Source organism: Caretta caretta, chromosome 14 (assembly GCF_965140235.1).
Source record: "Caretta caretta isolate rCarCar2 chromosome 14, rCarCar1.hap1, whole genome shotgun sequence".
NCBI lineage: Eukaryota > Metazoa > Chordata > Testudines > Cheloniidae > Caretta > Caretta caretta.
The window spans coordinates 6,176,380-6,193,650 of NC_134219.1; the positions used below are offsets into that span (position 1 = coordinate 6,176,380).

Sequence of the window (17,271 nt, forward strand, 5' to 3'; positions counted from 1 at the left end):
CAATAAGGAGGATCCCCACCCCCACAAATGAAAGGCTAATGAACAGGTCAGTCACACTTATGAGGCACATGGAGATTCCTAGCAGCCAATCTAGTTCTTTGCCAGCATTCTAAGCAGAGTCCCTCCATAAGGTCCGCATAATGCCCTGACTCAGTATCCCACATCAGGACCAGCAGCAGCAGGCGATCCTAGCCAATTACTGTCATCGACTCCAGTCACAAGGACATTGTCCAGGAACGCTCTGAAGTCTTTGGGATCACCAGAGTTAAGATCATGCGTTACTGCTAGTGGCCTGAGCTCCCAGAAAACTCATCCAGGAAAAATCTTCTGGGAAAAACCCTCAGCCTGCATCCAGTTCCAGAGAATTTTAAAACCCTGCCTCAACTCCATGTCCACCTCTGTGTGAGCTGGGCAGCGCCCTGTGTGCTAAGACCACTAGCTGAGGATACAAGTGTTAACTCCGCCACTGAAGGAGGAGCTTGCTTTCGTAGCAAGGACACCGAACAATAGCTCAGGGCCAGGCAGGTGGGTGGGACTAAACTAGGGCAAATACTCCAGTTATTAGAAGTGACCACCACGGCTCACACAGACCATCTAAAAAGTAAACTTCTCGGGTTGCGTCCTCTTGGCTTGTATTGATCCTGGTGGTGGGAGAATGAAGTGGAAGAAAACTACTAACATTACCCAGGGTTTAGCAATCAACACCTTGCCCCTGACTACATGTTACTATTAATCCCATTAAGCGTGGGGTGTTGGGGGCATTATGTAAAAGCCAGGCAAGGGTTAAAGGATGTTGCACGTGTCGCAGAGGGAAATGAGGTCACTCTCATTAAACTGGGTTATTCCCTGGAGCACCAAATGGGAGTCACCTCTTAGGCCTTCTCCACAGAAGGATTTGCTCCTATGGATGGCCTCTTGCTAGGCCATTCCCCTGGGCTGGCTTTGCAGAGCTGCTTTGCTCACAGGAGGAGCTGGACAGTCTCATATGCGAGCTCTGAGCCTGGCTGCTTTTTAACAGATGTGCTGACACAAAAGACCCCTCACACGCTCCTTGATCTCACTTCCGGATTAGGTGAATACAGGCCGACGCAGATTCGATGAGCTGCGGCTAATCCCTCTCTAAATGATACGGAAACGTTTCAGCTGCGACACTGACACTGGCCAGAAGGGAGTAGGCTGGGTTCTGATTGTGTGGGATTCTGGGTCAAGAAGACTCACTAGCCAGTTTAGTTTTCAGAGTAGCAGCCGTGTTAGTCTGTATCTGCAAAAAGAACAGGAGGACTTGTGGCACCTTAGAGACTAACCAATTTATTTGAGCATGAGCTTTCGTGAGCTACAGCTCACTTCATCGGATGCTCTGGACTGGGACCAAGTCCCTGTTGGCTACAGCCTAGCTAAAGCAGCCAAGCTATGAGCATGACAGCACACTTCTCATCCCTGTGCATCCGTGGGGCAGGGCTGTTTCATCAAAACCTAGGAAGGGGGAAAATAACCTTAGACAAGAACTAAAACCGGCTGAGAGGCTGCAGTGCTAAAGGGGACACCGATCGTAAAGGTGCTTGAGGGTGCTTGGCTTATGACCTCCTGCTTAAAAAACTCTAGAAGCATGCTGGTATCCACTGTAACTGCACAGCCTGGTTTGTATTATAATAATAATTATAATGATTTGCACTGGGAATTTGTGATAATGCCTAGGAGCCCAAGTCATGAACCAGGACCCCATTGTGCAAGGCGCTGTACAAAATATAGAACAAAGAGGCTGTCCCTGACCCAAAGACTTTACAATTTTACTCTCGTTTTGCCAAACACATATGTGTAAGGAAACCACCACCATGAACCTACCTCCATCCTCTAAACCAGAGAGATATATAATGAAAGCTTTCATTCTGTAGAAAATTTTACAGCTCCTAGAAAACAGATTTAGGATGGACATATATCCCTTCACACACATGCATATAATCCCTTGTGCTATAATTTCAATACACTGAACGATCTGAGCTATTTTTTGTCACACACTTATAAACAAATATGTAATATGCATTTCTACCCATTTCTCCAGTTAACAATTTTACTGAAGATACGGCACTAGAGAGTATGTAATCCACAAACTTTTAGTCTGAATGGATAAACAATACTTTCTGGAGATGGCTTTTAAAATGTATAATGATCCCATTTCTATGCATTGAACATAAACTTTTAACACAGTGGCACAATGAACATAAGATAATATACATATTATGCACCAGAACAGTCTCTCTTTTTTGGAGGGGGAGCGGAATTAGCTGATAAAGCACAAAAGATGCTAAGAAATGGAGAAACACATAATTTAGGGAGTACTGACAGAAAACATCAGTGGTTTTATGCTTAAAAATGGCCAGGAAGCCCTGCCCTAAACCCGATTTCAATCCTCCTCCACGTTCAGATCGTCGCACCCCTCCCACACAAGAGCCAGGAATTATTTTTCTAAACACGCTCCCCTAACTTAGTTCCTGACCCTGTGTACGCAAACACATATGAAGTCTTTGGTTGCCATAGCTTGTAACTGTACCTTCTCGCCAATAGAGATGCAGGCTTTGGAATCTAAATCTCGAGGGGGCCTGTGGAAGAGAAAGAACAAAATAGTATGCAGAAAGCATCAGTCACAGAGACCTTACACAGATAATATTCCAAAGAGACAAAGCCTTTCAGAGCCCCTAGTCCAGGGGCTATTGCCCTGTGGATATGGGACTCAGTAATGGGAGGTCTGGGTGTAAGTTCCCCTCAAACTGACGGGACGGCAGCCCGATGCAGTATATGCAGCAGTGTCACCCAGAGTAGCCGAGCTAGCTTCCTAGCCTTTCAGTGCTATTAGATGTTGCCATGGTTCACAAAGTCACCCCAAAAGGTGTCGGGAAGGAAGTTGCTGGAGTTGGAATTTCACAAGCCTGCGTCCAATTCCAGCGCCAAGGAATTCAAACAGAGTACTCCCTTTGAGAGGCTGGGACTGGAACCACTTCCTGGGACACACAAGAGAGGCAGAGAGAAGCAAATCCACCTTAGCCAGTTTACAGGACAGATTAAACAGGCAGAGAGGAAAAACGCAAGCCCAGTTTCACTTCTGTCTCGGAAGTTGCATTTGTCCCCGAACGCACCTGGGGCTAAAAGGAGGTTGGGACCCGATGCTTTTGTTCAGGACTTTTCTCCATTTAGAAAGGGAAAATATTTTTCAGTAGGACATGGCTGATTTTTTTGGCAGGTTGTTTTCTTCCTCCCCTTCCCCTGATGAAGGAACATCCCCAGTAGAGCTTTTAAACAAAAATCAGAAGAAAGCAGTAAGCCCTAATCCACCGAACTGTGAAATACCCCTGGCCTCTGAGTTGGTGATCAGTGTGAGTACATCTACACTGCAAAAAACACCCAGCGGCAGCAAGCGGCAGAAGCTGGGTCGACTGACTCAGGCTCAAGGGGCTTGCATGACAGGGCTAAAAATAGCAATGTAAGGGCTGGAGCCTGAGCTCTGAGACCCACCCCCTTTCCCGTTTCAGAGACCGGGATCCAGCCCACATGGGAACTGTCTACACTGTGAATTTTAGCCTCATACAGCAAGTCCCATGAGCCTAAGTCAGCTGACCTGGGCTCTGAGACTTGCTGCGACAAGGGGGGTTTTTGGAGTGTAGATGTACTCTGTGTCCTAAAGCATAAGGATTGATAGCCCATCTAACTGCTTACTACCTGCCTCCAGGCAAAAAGGTTAACATCTTGTCACCCCCTTGACATCTTTATTTAGCGTTCACATCCAACACTGTAAAAAACAGCAGCCCATTAACGCCAAGGCCCCACGCAGGTCAATTAGCAGGGTCCCACTTACCCTAAAATGATCGTTAAGCAAAGCTACATCTCTCCACAGTCCTGCTAAGGGAAACCTGCTCCATCTAGGATTCCACAAGGCAGCGAGAATACAAATAAAGGCAGCTAAAAAGGGAATCCCAGCTCTGATTCCTCCACAGTCTCTGCAGGAACCCCATCCAATTTACAGAGAACCTGAAGCAGCCTTCATTTATCTTACAAAGAAAAGGAGTACTTGTGGCACCTTAGAGACTAGCCAATTTATCTGAGCATAAGCTTTCGTGAGCTACAGCTCACTTCATCGGATGCTCACGAAAGCTTATGCTCAAATAAATTGGTTAGTCTCTAAGGTGCCACTAGTATTTCTTTTTGCGAATACAGACTAACACGGCTGCTACTCTGAAACCTGTCATTTATCTTACACTAATCCTTTCCAGGAATAGTTAAGACAAGGTGGGGGATGGTTCTCTTTCTCAGAAAATGCTCCTCCTCTGGGGAAGGGAAGGCATCAGGTATATCTGCCCAGAGACAGATTTCTCAAATTTCTCCTTTCTGGTGCTGCCTAACTTCTTTAATTTATTAAAACCACGGCTCACACACTTTAAAAAGTCAGGCTTCCTGCTTGTACATAAGCTTGGGGAGCCCAAGTAGAATTGCCCTGGCAAATCAAGGCCTTCATACCATCTTTTTACACTGTGGCCTACATGAGGTGCTAATTGGCTGAGAGGCTGCCCCCCCCGGGCATACCAGGGCTGCTCCTTTGATCAGGCAGTTGAATTAAGCTCTGAATAAAAAGCCAGTTGGATTGTTTGCTTTTTTTTTTTTTTTTAAACTAATTTGTTTCTGGAATCTCATCAATGTCATAAAATTATTCCCATATGAGGGCACACAGTACAGGGCAGTGCATAGTCGCAGTATCTGATGTCTACTGATTTGACTGGGGATTTGTCTACGCTAGAAAAGGTTTGCCACTATAGCTATACCAGTCTAGATGTACACTAGCAAACATTTTCTAGTACAGACGCAGCTCATACCAGTAAAAGAGTACTTTTGCTGGGCTATCTTTTACCAGTTCCCCAAACAAAATAAACCATCCCACACAGGTATCTCTAAGCAACATTACTATACCAGCAAATGTATTGAATATAAACCATCCAGGAGACAGCTCCAGGGATATTATAGTAGCAACAGTTCCAAGCAAGTAGACAATACAGGTTCTCTTAAGAGAAACTTAAATCTAAATTACTCTCCCAACGACCACAAGAGCATCAGCCACAATTTTCATATTTCTGGGGGAGACGTGACATCCCTTCAGCTGTTGGCCACTTTATAGCCCAGGGCTTTCTCCCCCATGTACCTATTCCTTTCCCTCCCCCATGTAGTTTCCCAAACATCTGTGTCTCTGACTTGTCTAAAATCAGTCCCCCAGGGGCTCACCCTTCAGAGGATTAGCAGAATGAGCACGAGGAAGGGGCTGATGGATGGGATCAGATCACGTTGTGTGTTTCCGTTTATGCCTATCAGCTGAGCAGACCTGCCAATGCAAATAGATACCCAAGCCATACAGGATGGTGGGTGCTGCTGCTTTAATAATCAACGTTAACCTTCAAGGAGGCTGATAAAGCCAAGCAACCCTTAGCTGCAGGGCTTGCCCTGTGCAGCAAACGGCACCCTAATAATACCGGGCTCTCTCTTCTGAGTGTGTTGATTTGGGGGGGTTATTTTAAAAGCTTGTCTTAACTATTTTGGGGAGGTTCTCTGGCTCATGTTATGCAGCACGTCACAATGGTCCCTTCTGAATCTATTAACTCATTCACGCAAAAGAAGTGACACCATCAGCTAAAATAAGACCCCCTTTTGTTCTTTTGACTGAGACACGCGACAAAGCAGTACATGAAAGAGAAAATTAACTGTGTGTGTGTGGGGGGGGGTGTTTATAAACCCTAAGTTTTTTGAGACTTACGTAGAGCTTGTCTGTGGCTGTTCAAACGCTTCTTTAGGAATTTTCAGCCCAGGGTTTCTCTTCTTGCCTGTGAAACAAGAAAGAGGCAGAAGGAAAGAGAGATGATTTCCATGTGGGGGGGTGAAGGAGGCGGTGGGGTGTTAACCTCTGTGGTTATAATTGTAAAACACAGTTTGTCTACCATGGCTGACCTTATTTAACAGAAACACCAGCTCAGTCTGGTGGTGCAGATTCAGGGCACAGAGTTCAAAATATAAAGTTCCTTTGTTCAGCCAGCTGTGACCAGGCCGGCAGTTCTAGCTCCCACGCAAGCACAGAATGCAGGCGACAGCTCAGGCAACCGAAGCCCTCGTGAAAGTGCAGAGGGGAAAGGCATCTCATCTTTTTAAGCCCTATCTACACTGGCTCCCATGTTTCCTGAACTGATTCAATTCAGACTGAAACCAGTTCCAATATACCGGGTGTAAATACCTATTTACCTTGTGCAAGCAAGGATAGAATCTTTTTAAACAGAGTTTGACAATATAGGGCCAAATTCTGATCTTATAGGCCCAGATCCTTGAAATCAATGGGACTTAGGCACCTTAATACCTTTGAGCGTCTGGGCCATTTACACGAGTGTCAACCAGGATTAAGCACTGAAGTCAATGTAGCTATGTAAAATCAGCAAAAATTAGAGCAGAATTAGGCTCGAAATATACAACAGTATTTGTTCACATTGGCTAGCTAAACCTTTCTTAAAGTGAGTTAACATGAACAGAATTAAAACCAAGTTCTAAAGCAGTTCACCCTAGAGTAATTGTCACAGAGGGTGACACAGTCCAGTGGACTAGGGCAATATGAGAACCTTTCCATTGCTAAACATATAGTCACATTTCAGAGCAAGGTTCTGAATCCAGGGACAAAATAACCTGGGAACATAAGTCATGTCACCAAACCCCCAGGATAAACATACAGATGCAGCTTGGGTGTGTTATAAAACACTGGGTCCCAAAAAAGCAGCCACCTAATTTAGACTTTTTTAACCTAACAATTTACATCAATTACTGTACTTTTTCAAACCTCTGTGTCTCTCCCTGTTCACGACACTCTTTCAGCCTTTTACTTATACGTGTTTCAGTTTATTTTCCTATGACGCACCCTACCATCATGCTCTGACACGCAGGACTATAAATATCTGTGCATTCCAGGGCTGCAGGGGCCACTGGGTTACGATGCATGCCCACAGAACTGAAAATGACCCTTTTAAAGCAACTAGTCAACTTTTTAACTGTAGATCTTTTTCTTCTCAGCTTGAACACACAAGATCAAGCCTGCTCAGTTTGCCACAGGCCATTCCAGCATGTGGCAGATGGCTGCAATGCAGCCTCATGGAAAAAACATTTACTTGGAAACTATTGCACATATCTTGCTTTATATTATTTATTATTATTATTATTAATTAAAAAACAATACTACAAACTTGCATTTGAAAAGGACATGTTCTCTGTTCCACAGAGCTTCAAGTCGAAATAGAAAAAAGCAAACAGAAGACAAGACCCAGCAGAACAGCTTAAGAGAGAGAGAGATTATTGAGAATAATAATGAATAGTTTTCAAAAATTTCCCAAGAGACATCAGTTGGTCTATAAGGAAGACGGAAAATGGTAAAAACAAAGGCAGACGCTTCTGTAATTAGATTAGCAGAGTTAGGGTTACCATATTTGAACATTCAAAAAAAAAAAAAAAAGAAAAAAAAGAAGGACACTCCATGGGGGCCAGGGGAAGGTGTTTGAACAGAGACTGGTTTCAGAGTAGCAGCCGTGGATATTCGACCGGGAGTGGCTGGGTCATTACACATACTGAATCTATTTCCCCATGTTAAGTATCCTCACACCTTCTTGTCAAACTGTCTAATGGGCCATCTTGACTATCACTACAAAAGTTTTTTTTCCTCCTGCTCATAATAGCTCATCTTCATTAATTAGCCTCTGACTCCACCTTTTCATGTTCTCTGTATGTATGTATGTATGTATGTATGTATCTAATCTATCTATCTTCTTCCTACATGTTCTATTCTATGCATCCGATGAAGTGAGCTGTAGCTCACGAAAGCTTATGCTCCAATAAATGTGTTAGTCTCTAAGGTGCCACAAGTCCTCCTGCTCTCTTTCGTGATTGATCAACTCATCTTTGGGGAAAAATAATAATGGCAAAATCCCGGACATTTTTAGATATTTAAAAATTCCTCCCGGACGGCGATTTAAGAACCACAAAGCCGGACATGTCCTGGAAAATATGGACATACGGTAACCCTAGCAGAGTACCCCTGCTCATTACATCTCTGGTCTTCTTAGTATTATAATAGCAGCTAGCGCAGGGGTGGCCAACCTCCGGAGCCACATGAGGCTCTTCAGAGGTTAATATGTGGCTCCTTGTATAGGCTCCAGGGCTGGAGCTACGGGTGCCAACTTTCCAACGTGCCAGGGGGTGCTCACTGCTCAACCCCTGGCTCTGCCACAGGCCCTGCCCCCACTCCACCCCTTCCCGCCCCCTCCCCTGAGCCCGAGGTGCCCTCGCTCCTTCCCCTCCCTTCCCCCACAGCCTCCTGCGTGCCACGAAACCGCTGATCGGGAGGCGATGATCGGCAGGGCTGCCGGTGGGTGGGAGGCGCTGGGAGCGGGGTGTGGGGGAGCTGATGCGGGGCTGCTGACGTATTACTGTGGCTCTTTGGCAATGTACATTGGTAAATTCTGGCTCCTTCTCAGGCTCAGGTTGGCCACCCCTGAGCTAGAGGGTCCAACTAAGATTGGGGCCGTGCTAGGCACTGTACATATTGTTGCCTCGTCAGCTGGAGTGGTTAGCCAAAATTCAGGCTCTTATAGGTTATTTCCATTAGGCTGACGAATCAGTAAGAGGAGTCAGGTATACTTTTGGTGTAATCTTGTTTATTTACCCCAAAAAAAAAATGTATAGAGTCCTGTTTCCTTGAACACAGGAGATACAAACAGCAACCAGCAGTTTCCTTCCTCAGAAATCTCCAAGCCTGCCACTCCAGCAAGCTCAGTGCCCAAAAAGCCCTGTCTCTCTGCTTCCTCTTAGATCATCCTCACAATTCCTCTCACTGGCTCTCTGACACAGCCTGCAACCTCTATCCTAGCCCCTAAGCATGCAACCAGGGAAACCCCATGCATCCTGCATGGCACACCCATTGACTTTGATGGGGTCCGTGACTGTCTATGGTCTCCATTTAGATTGGAAGCTCTTTGGGGCAGGGACTGCCTCTTAATATTCCGTTGTGAAAGGTGCTAATGGTGGGGGAAGAGGAAGCTTGGCTCCAAAGACAAAGAGTATAAGAATCCTAGTTTTCCATCCCCATAATACAGATAGGGAACTGAAACGAGGCGATTTGCCCCAGGTGATAGAAGGAGTCTATGGGACACTGAGGAACTGGACCCAGTACTCCACAGTCCCATCTCAGCCTCTTAACCATAAGCAGGGCCCTACCAAATACGCGGCCATGAAAAATGCATCACGGATTGTGAAATCTGGTCTCCCCCACCATGACATCTGGTCTTTTGCGTGCTTTTATCCCATAGGATACAGATTTCATGGGGAGACCAGCGTTTCTCAAATTGGGGGTCCTGACCCAAAAGGGAGTTGCAGGAGGGCCACAAGGTTATTTTAGAGGGGTTGCAGTATTGACACCCTTGCTTCTGCACTCGGCGGCTGGAAAGTGGCGACTGGTGGCCAGGCGCCCAGCTCTGAAGGCAGCACCCAGCCAGCAGCAGTGCAGAAGAAAGGGTAACAGTACTACAATGCCCCCTACAATAACCTTGTGACCCCCCCGCCCCCGCCAACTCCTTTTGGGGTCAGGACCTCTGTAATTACAACACTGTGAAATTTCAGATTTAAATAGCTGAAATCATGAAATTTACTATTTTTTAAATCCTATGACCATAAAATTGACCAAAATGGACTGTGAATTTGGTAGGGCCCTAACCATAAGACCATCTGTCCTCTTCTGGTTTGCTACTTCGTCTTCATCTTGATCGTCTATCCCAGTGTTTCTCAAGCTTTTTGATACCAGGGACTGGCTTGCTGCCTTCCTAAACTGCGTCAGGGAGATCTCAGGGGCTGGCACCAGTTCACAGACCGGTCATCGAGAAACACTCTATCCTAGCCCCTGCTGCTGCAAAAACACTCACAAATGGTCTACCTAAAAGTGAAAACAAGCACAGATTCTTACCCATTTTTGTTTTTTGTTTCCTGCATTAATTTACTTGCAGAATCACACATGCTGTACCAATATCTCAGCATAGTATATTTTAGGCAGTTCTGAAGGGATGGAAATTAACCCATTGGAAATCAACCTAATTTGAGCATGAACCATAACAGACTGTACAGAATTTAATCTTATCTTGGTTCACAAGTGGTGTCAAAGGAAGAACAAAGTAGCAAAATACCAAACCCAAATAAATATTAAAAGCCTTTCCGCCTTCTGCTGAAATATATTCTGCATGTTTTGAGTTTATTTTCCTTGTCTTTCTTAAGAGAATACAATATTTTGAAACTCTGCCATTTTTTGAAGCACAATCTGTTCCCTTAACAAAGCTGCCAAGACATGGACCTAGTTTAACGTTAAAGCATCAACAATGATCAAAAGAAAATATGGATCTCACCGTGGCACTGGGAGAAGTGGAACTGCAGGATGGAATTAAACCAGCAGGAATTCACCCTCATAGCACCAGCAAATTCCCCGCAGTATTAGTGTGTGAAACAACAAACAACAACAACTACATCACGCACCACATTTCACCTCATGGGTATTTAATGAAAGTCCCTGGCTGTAATCCAGCAATTTTATGCCTCTCAGCTGAATTAGACAAAGTTTCTTCACTCCTTTTGTTACAACATGCAAAGTGCTTGCTCTCCGGAGCTCTGTGCCCGCAACAGGGTGTCTAGAGTGCAGCATGAACAATCTGCCTTCCAGCCTTCGGATTGAATCGGATGACATTTCATTCTGACGCACCCAGGAATCATCATTTTTATACGGATACAAAGTGTAATGTTTGATTTATCACAGTAGCTACCACCAAACAAGACGGTACAGCAATGCGGGGGCAGCCTGGATAGCACAGAGATTGCTAACAAGGAGCCTGATCCGATGCCCAGGGAAGCCAATGGAAAGCCACCCACTGATTTTTATTACTAACTGTATTCTTGAAGCATCTAGGGCCCTCAGCCAAGATTGACTTGAGCACTGTACAGACACACAGCAGGAGACAGTCCCTGTCCATCGAGCTTGTAAGCTAAATATACCAAGGGTGGGAAGGAAAACAGAAGGATGAAGAGATTTGCCCAAAGTCCAACAGCCGATGAGTGGCAGTACTGGGAATATAAACTAGGTTTCCTGAGTCCCAGACTACAAAACCATGTTATTTTCGTTATGTTCAAGAGGTTTTAGATCAGATCCAGGATAAAAGGCCTTTAGGTCACGGGTTTGAATCTACCCCAGGTTATCAGCCACCAATAGTTGTTTCCACCAACTGTGTGGGAGGAATTGGGTGGCTCTCAGCCCAGTTCCTCCTGGACAGGACCCACCTTATATTAGCTGGCATCTTTTTATCAGTCTCAAGAGAGCAGTTACGAAGTGAGTGAGCCAGGGAAACTGACTGATAACCCCCTGAGGTGCTTTCTTTAGAGAGCCAGAAGAGGTACCTTGCCCAGATACACACACATTGTGATAAAAAAAACACATTGTCCTTTTCCCAGCACTAAATGCACTTTAGATGAAAAGAAGCAAAAGACGCAAGCCAACAGAGTTAGTGACTGGTGTCCGTTCTACATGAGTGCAATTCACTAATTCTGTGCTTGTGATCACCTCTCTCTGTTAGCTGATCGCAGCAAGGATGAGACTCCTCCTTATAGACAGCTAAAAGGAACTCGATAAAAAGGATGTATTCTACTGTACTTACAGTTTGAAGGGAGGAGTAGTATGTACAGGAAATAAAGATCTAGGGCTATCTGGCTTTCAGGCAATTTTAAAACATGAAGTTTGACGCAGTCTGGTACACACCAAAAGAAAAAGAATTGTTCTGCAGCATTACTATTTACAGTACAGTAGTAACTAGAATCAGGGACTGGAATGCATTGTGGTTGCACTGTACAAAGATGGAGTGCAAACATGGTCCCTGCCTCAAACAGCTTGCATCCCTGGTTAAGGGCAAGAGTATTGTCAACCCCAAACAGCCAAAAGGCATAAAATTGGCTTAAAAATAATTAGATTTAAAATAAATCAATCAATCAATAAGAAAGGGTGTGTGTCCTTTTCTTTCCCTCCTGGTTTCTGAGCATTCAGGCTGCACTTAGGTCACATTTTTCTCTGCAATCATGAGAGCTAGAATCTTATTTCATTTTTACAAATGACCACTGAGATTCTGACCCGATCACCTAACCCCAGGAGCTTGGGCTTTAAGAACAGCATTGGTGAGAAGAGGATGAAACAAGGTTGGTTCTGAAGTACCAAGAATGGGACGTGGGTGGCCTGCTTTTCTTAAGGGCTGGGGTGGGGGGACACTGGCACTAGCCAGTTTTGTCGGATTATCGCAGCCAGCTGAGGAAAGGGGTCAGGAGACTGCTATAAAGGGTTGAGAGAGTTCAGTTGGAGGAGAGCTGCAAGTTGGCTGCTGTTGGTCATCCCGGAGTGGTGAGACATGAGAAGACAGCCTTCTGGACCTCTGCAGCTGCTTTGGTCAGGATAATAGGGTTGCTTGGGTGTTAACTTTGTGAATGTTTTGTACTGCAGACTGGATTGTGTCCTGAAGGAAGGGCCTGAACAGATTTTTTTCAGGGTTTTGTGTTAGCCCTGCCAAGGCTGGGAAGACAATGGGATAAAGAGAATTGAGGCTTTTACTTAGCAACGCACTTCAGGACATGCTTAGCTTTAAGCATGTGCTTAAATTATCTTCATCCTACAATGCACTTCAGCTGGAGCGTAAGTATTTAGACCTGGGTGGAGTCTAGATGCAGAGAAATCACTGCCAGTGGCCAGTAATAGGCCAGTAATTACTGGAGTGGCCAGTAATAAGCCAAGATACTGCAAAGTTGTTTAGCTTTTAGGGCTGTAATCCTCTAGTGCTTTATCTTTTGGCTTTTTTCTTTCTTTTAAATCAGGGGCATTGCGTAAACCACAAACTGAGGAACTGGGGCTGGGAATGAAGTAAGGGCTAAAAAACAAAATTATTAGTATTTTTCCTCTGACTTAAAAAAACAAAACAAAAACCCCAAGCAGGTTGAATGCTTTCCTTTGAAAGTCTTAAGCACCATTCCTAGGGGGAAGAAAAACACCACCTCATTCATGCAATAGTCTTGCTAATCTGGTTCCAGAGTCCAGCAATTTGCTATAGGCTCACTGGTGAAGATGACTGCTGCTAGTTTAAAAAAAGTTTAAAGTTTAAAAAAAAAATTAATATTCACTGAACTTTAATATTTCACAGAAAAATAAAGGAAACCTACTAGAGAATAATGTAGTTGTGTAGAATGCAAAGACAGAGGAGTCTGTTACCCACAGATACTGGGACAGAAAATAAACAGCTGCTCCCAAAGAGAAATCCTGTACGCCAGCCTCCAGGCATTTCATCGTGGCCAAAAGCTCTTTTTGATCTAATCCAAAGTCAAGGGTTTCTTACTCCAAAATGCTCCTGTTTCCTTCAGAGGATATTAGCCAGTTCTGTCTCTGCCACAATTTATTATTAAAGCCAAATTCAATAGGCACATGGCAATGTTCTGCTATTTAGTGTTAAGGGTCACTGGTAAAACGTCACAGGAAGAGGAAGGTCTGTTTTCACTCCTCCCTATTAGGATTGGAGGGAGTGTTATCTAATAACCAGGAGCAAAGAGAGCTGCTGGTATCTATATGCGGCTCTGCTTCTGATTTTATTCAAGGCACTCAGGGACAAATTATTTTCCCCTTCCCACGATCAATAGTACTTTACTGTGCAAAGTGTTCTGCTGAAATCAAGGCAATGACAAACTTCAGATAGAATAAATACTTGGCACTGGTCCAGGGTCTTCAATCCAAGGCTCAAAGCACTTCACCAACATTGCTCATGTAGGCCTCTCAGGAGGCAGGGATGTATTACTGTTCCTCTTGTTTCACAGAAGGCAAACTGAGGTATGGAACGGGGAAGATACTGTCTCAGTGTGAGCTTGTGGGAGTGGTAGAGCTAAGACAAGACCCAAGGCGACCTTCATTATTAATTGTATTACAATAGAGCGGAGGCTCCCGAATGGTTTACTGTGCCCTCCCTTCTCCATGGGAGTAACATAACAGCCCCCCCAAAACTCCCACCCATCGGGGCAGAAAGTAACTCACTGAAGAGAACAGATAACATGCCCAGGGGCAGCAGCAGGCTCCTACAAGCTCTGGAGGATTTAAAATATGCAGGTCTGTGGCTGACCGGGCATCTGGGCCAGTGCAGGGCAGCACCTAGGAGCACACACAGGAAATCCCCAGTGGTCAGGCTGCTGCTGGAATGGGACTGGGGAGGTGGGGGCCTACCTTCCTCCCCTGGCTGCTGGGGACTCCCTGCATGCTTTCCCTGCTGCTGCCATGCTTTGACCTGGGCACCTGGCCAGCCCAAACCTATACCCCACCTTGGGTCCCTGATAATCTCATCACACCCCACTGTTTGAAAACCAATACAGCAGAGTCAGGAGGCCCCACCTGAGATCTGGGCCCCTTTGCGCTGAGTGCTGTATAAACCTAGTGAGAAACTGTCCCTGCTTACAGGCTAAATAAACAGGACAGACAGAGAGCAAGAAGGGAAACAGAGGTGCAGAGACTTGCCCATGGTCTCAGAGAAGTCAGTGGCAAAACCAGGAACAGAACCAGGTCTCCTTCCTCCCATCCCTGTGCCCTGCAAGATTGATCCTGCACCAATCAAGTCAATTGGAGTTTTTCCACTGACTTAAAAGGGAGCCGGATCTAGCTGTGGGAAGGAAGGGAGTTGCACAGACACAGATATTAATTTAACGCCAACAGACCCAACTGGGTGTCGGAACAGCTTGGGGCGGAAGCAGGAGGTGGATTGCTAATTATGAGTTAAACAACTGAATGGGGCATATCTTCATGTAATGAAAATCATTCATTCCTTTGGTGGGTATTAGAATCGAGTGTGCTGTATGTGACCCCTTTCACTGGACCCACTTCAGTAAACAGCGCAGTAAAAGCTTCCCGGGGAGGAGGCAAGTGAGTTTGCTGGGTCAGCTTCCACCACAGATCCACCACCTAAAAAACCAGCATGCTGGCAGCTAATCTAGACACCTTGTGCCTCAGTGCACACCCACAGGCTTTTAATAACCAGCTCACATGTCTCCAGTGGCCCCTTCCACCCTGAACACTTTGCAAACAAGCCTGACCCAGCATCATCTATGGGAGCTGAACAGATCACAGTGCAATGGCCTGTTTGATTCTATCCAACAGAGTCAGAGCAACCGTGTCCAACCAAGCCTGCAAACCATGCACTTCCAGAGGCCTATTCCCGCAGTCCTTACACAGGCAAATCTCCCATTAACAAAAGCAGTTTTATCAAGGCCAAAACCCAGACTCCCACCTCCTTAGATCTAGCTGTATATGTGGCCCATGCGAAACTGGTGAACAGGCAGAAAACCTGCTCTCCTGGCGCTTTCCAGATTAGGATACTTGCATATTTTGGTAGCACTGCCCGTTACGCTGGGGCACAGTGGCAAAGAAACATAGCACCCTAGTGGTGCTAACAGAAGCATATGTTGCATTATTAATATCATGGTTATCCTTTTAGAATGATCCAGGAAGCAATGAGTATCGCTTTTAATTAAGGAAACTTATTACAGATCAGCTTGCAGGTTTACCACTGATGCAAATAAATGATTGCAGGTTAACACACACAAGGTAACAGACAGCAGTTTATTTATGAACCTACAAGAATTCAGCTGTTATTTAGCAGGTGCTGTACTTGTCTGCTCTGTACATCCACATACGTTTACCTCAAGCAGCTGCACGTCAGCCACTTGTCAACTATCAGGCTGAAAAGCATTTAATTCATCCCATGTCTCTCCCCCAGGAATTCCCCCAACTGAGGACACTCCGGCGAAGTCTAAGAGGAGTGGAAAAGGATGTTACACTGCCTGAATTTAAACATTTACCACCCTTAGACTAAATAGTCACCAAGTAAAGACCCTTTCTGCTTCCCAGCCAAGTCTTTGGACTTAAAGATTTAAACTAAGCAAAGTACATTTTAAATGCACCTCCTCAGACAGGAATGTCACTTCCTGGGCTCCTGATGGCTTGGCTCCTCCATGTGAATTTTCACAAGCTGGCTCCCTTTCAGCTGAAATGCAAGCCACGCCCCCAACCAAAAAGAACAGAGATGGAGGAAAAACTAGTGACTTTTGTCTACGCTGGCACTTTGTCGGCAAAACTTTTGTCGTTCAGGAGTGTTAAAAAAAAAAAACCAACACCCCCCCCCCCAACAACGAAAGTTTTACCAACGAAAAGCGCCGGTGTGAACAGCGCTTTGTCAGCAGGAGAGCACTCCTGCCCACAAAGCCACTGATACTTGTGAGGAAGTGTAGTCGCACAGCCGCGACGCTAAAAGCCTCACTGTGTAGCCATAGCCCCAGTAAGCTATAGGCGAAGCAGGCAGAATGCAAGAACTTTCTAAGCACCATTAAAGCTTCAGCCGAAAGCCAAGGGAAGAGCCAAAGAGAGAGCTATATTTTGTTTTAAGCTTTCGTGAGCTACAGTACACTTCGGAGCTGTAGCTCACGAAAGCTTATGCTCAAATGACTTGGTTAGTCTCTAAGGTGCCACAAGTCCTCCTTTTCTGTTTGTGAAAACAGACTAACACGGCTGCTACTCTGAAACCTATATTTTATTTGTATCACTGAAATATAACTAAGACGCTTTCTCCTTAGCTCTGTCAATAAATATGAGCTGCCAAGTGTTAGTACCTGGCTGTCTCTGTATTAGTGTTGGAATGAAAAACACTCCAGTTGGCTAACGGTGAGCCAAAAAGCTCATTACTGAAACCCAGATTGGGATGAAGACAGGAGGGCTCAATATCAATATCAGAAGCCTTTTGCAACCTTGAAAGTGAACAAGCTGACACGGGCTCTGTCGCCTAAGATCTTAAGTGCATACTGGCAACTCTGCCAGAATGGGTAACTTCCTAGTTTCACCGAGGAGTGGACCATGTTTGACTGACGCAGATGAACTACAGTGCAGCTAGGAAAGGTCTGTCCCTGAAGCCTGGTCTACAGAGTCTCTTACGTTGCTATGACGATGGCTGGGCGGAGGAGCAGGGTTAACTGATGGTTATACCAGAGCTACCCCTAATGTGGATGCAGCTATACTGGTATAAAGCCTGTGCAGGAATAAACTACCAGGAGAAGCATTGTATACCCCTATAACTGCACCCATGGGAGAGAAGCTGTACTCCATCAAGTACACCCATATAGTTA

At 45.3% G+C, this 17,271-nt stretch overlaps 1 protein-coding gene across 2 annotated transcripts in view; it reads right to left on the bottom strand.

Moving 5' to 3' along the window:
- MAP2K6 (mitogen-activated protein kinase kinase 6) overlaps positions 1–17,271 on the bottom strand; it is a 92,987-nt gene that overhangs the window by 45,169 nt on the left and 30,547 nt on the right. Inside the window, exons 2-3 of one of the 2 annotated variants that reach the window (XM_048817794.2) lie at positions 5,789–5,855; positions 2,549–2,597 (exon numbers count right to left, since the gene is read on the bottom strand). The exons of the other annotated variant lie outside the window; for it this stretch is intronic. Coding sequence (XP_048673751.1) covers positions 2,549–2,597; positions 5,789–5,855 — 116 coding nt within the window. The remainder of the gene's footprint in view (positions 1–2,548; positions 2,598–5,788; positions 5,856–17,271) is intronic. 2 annotated transcript variants of the gene reach the window in all.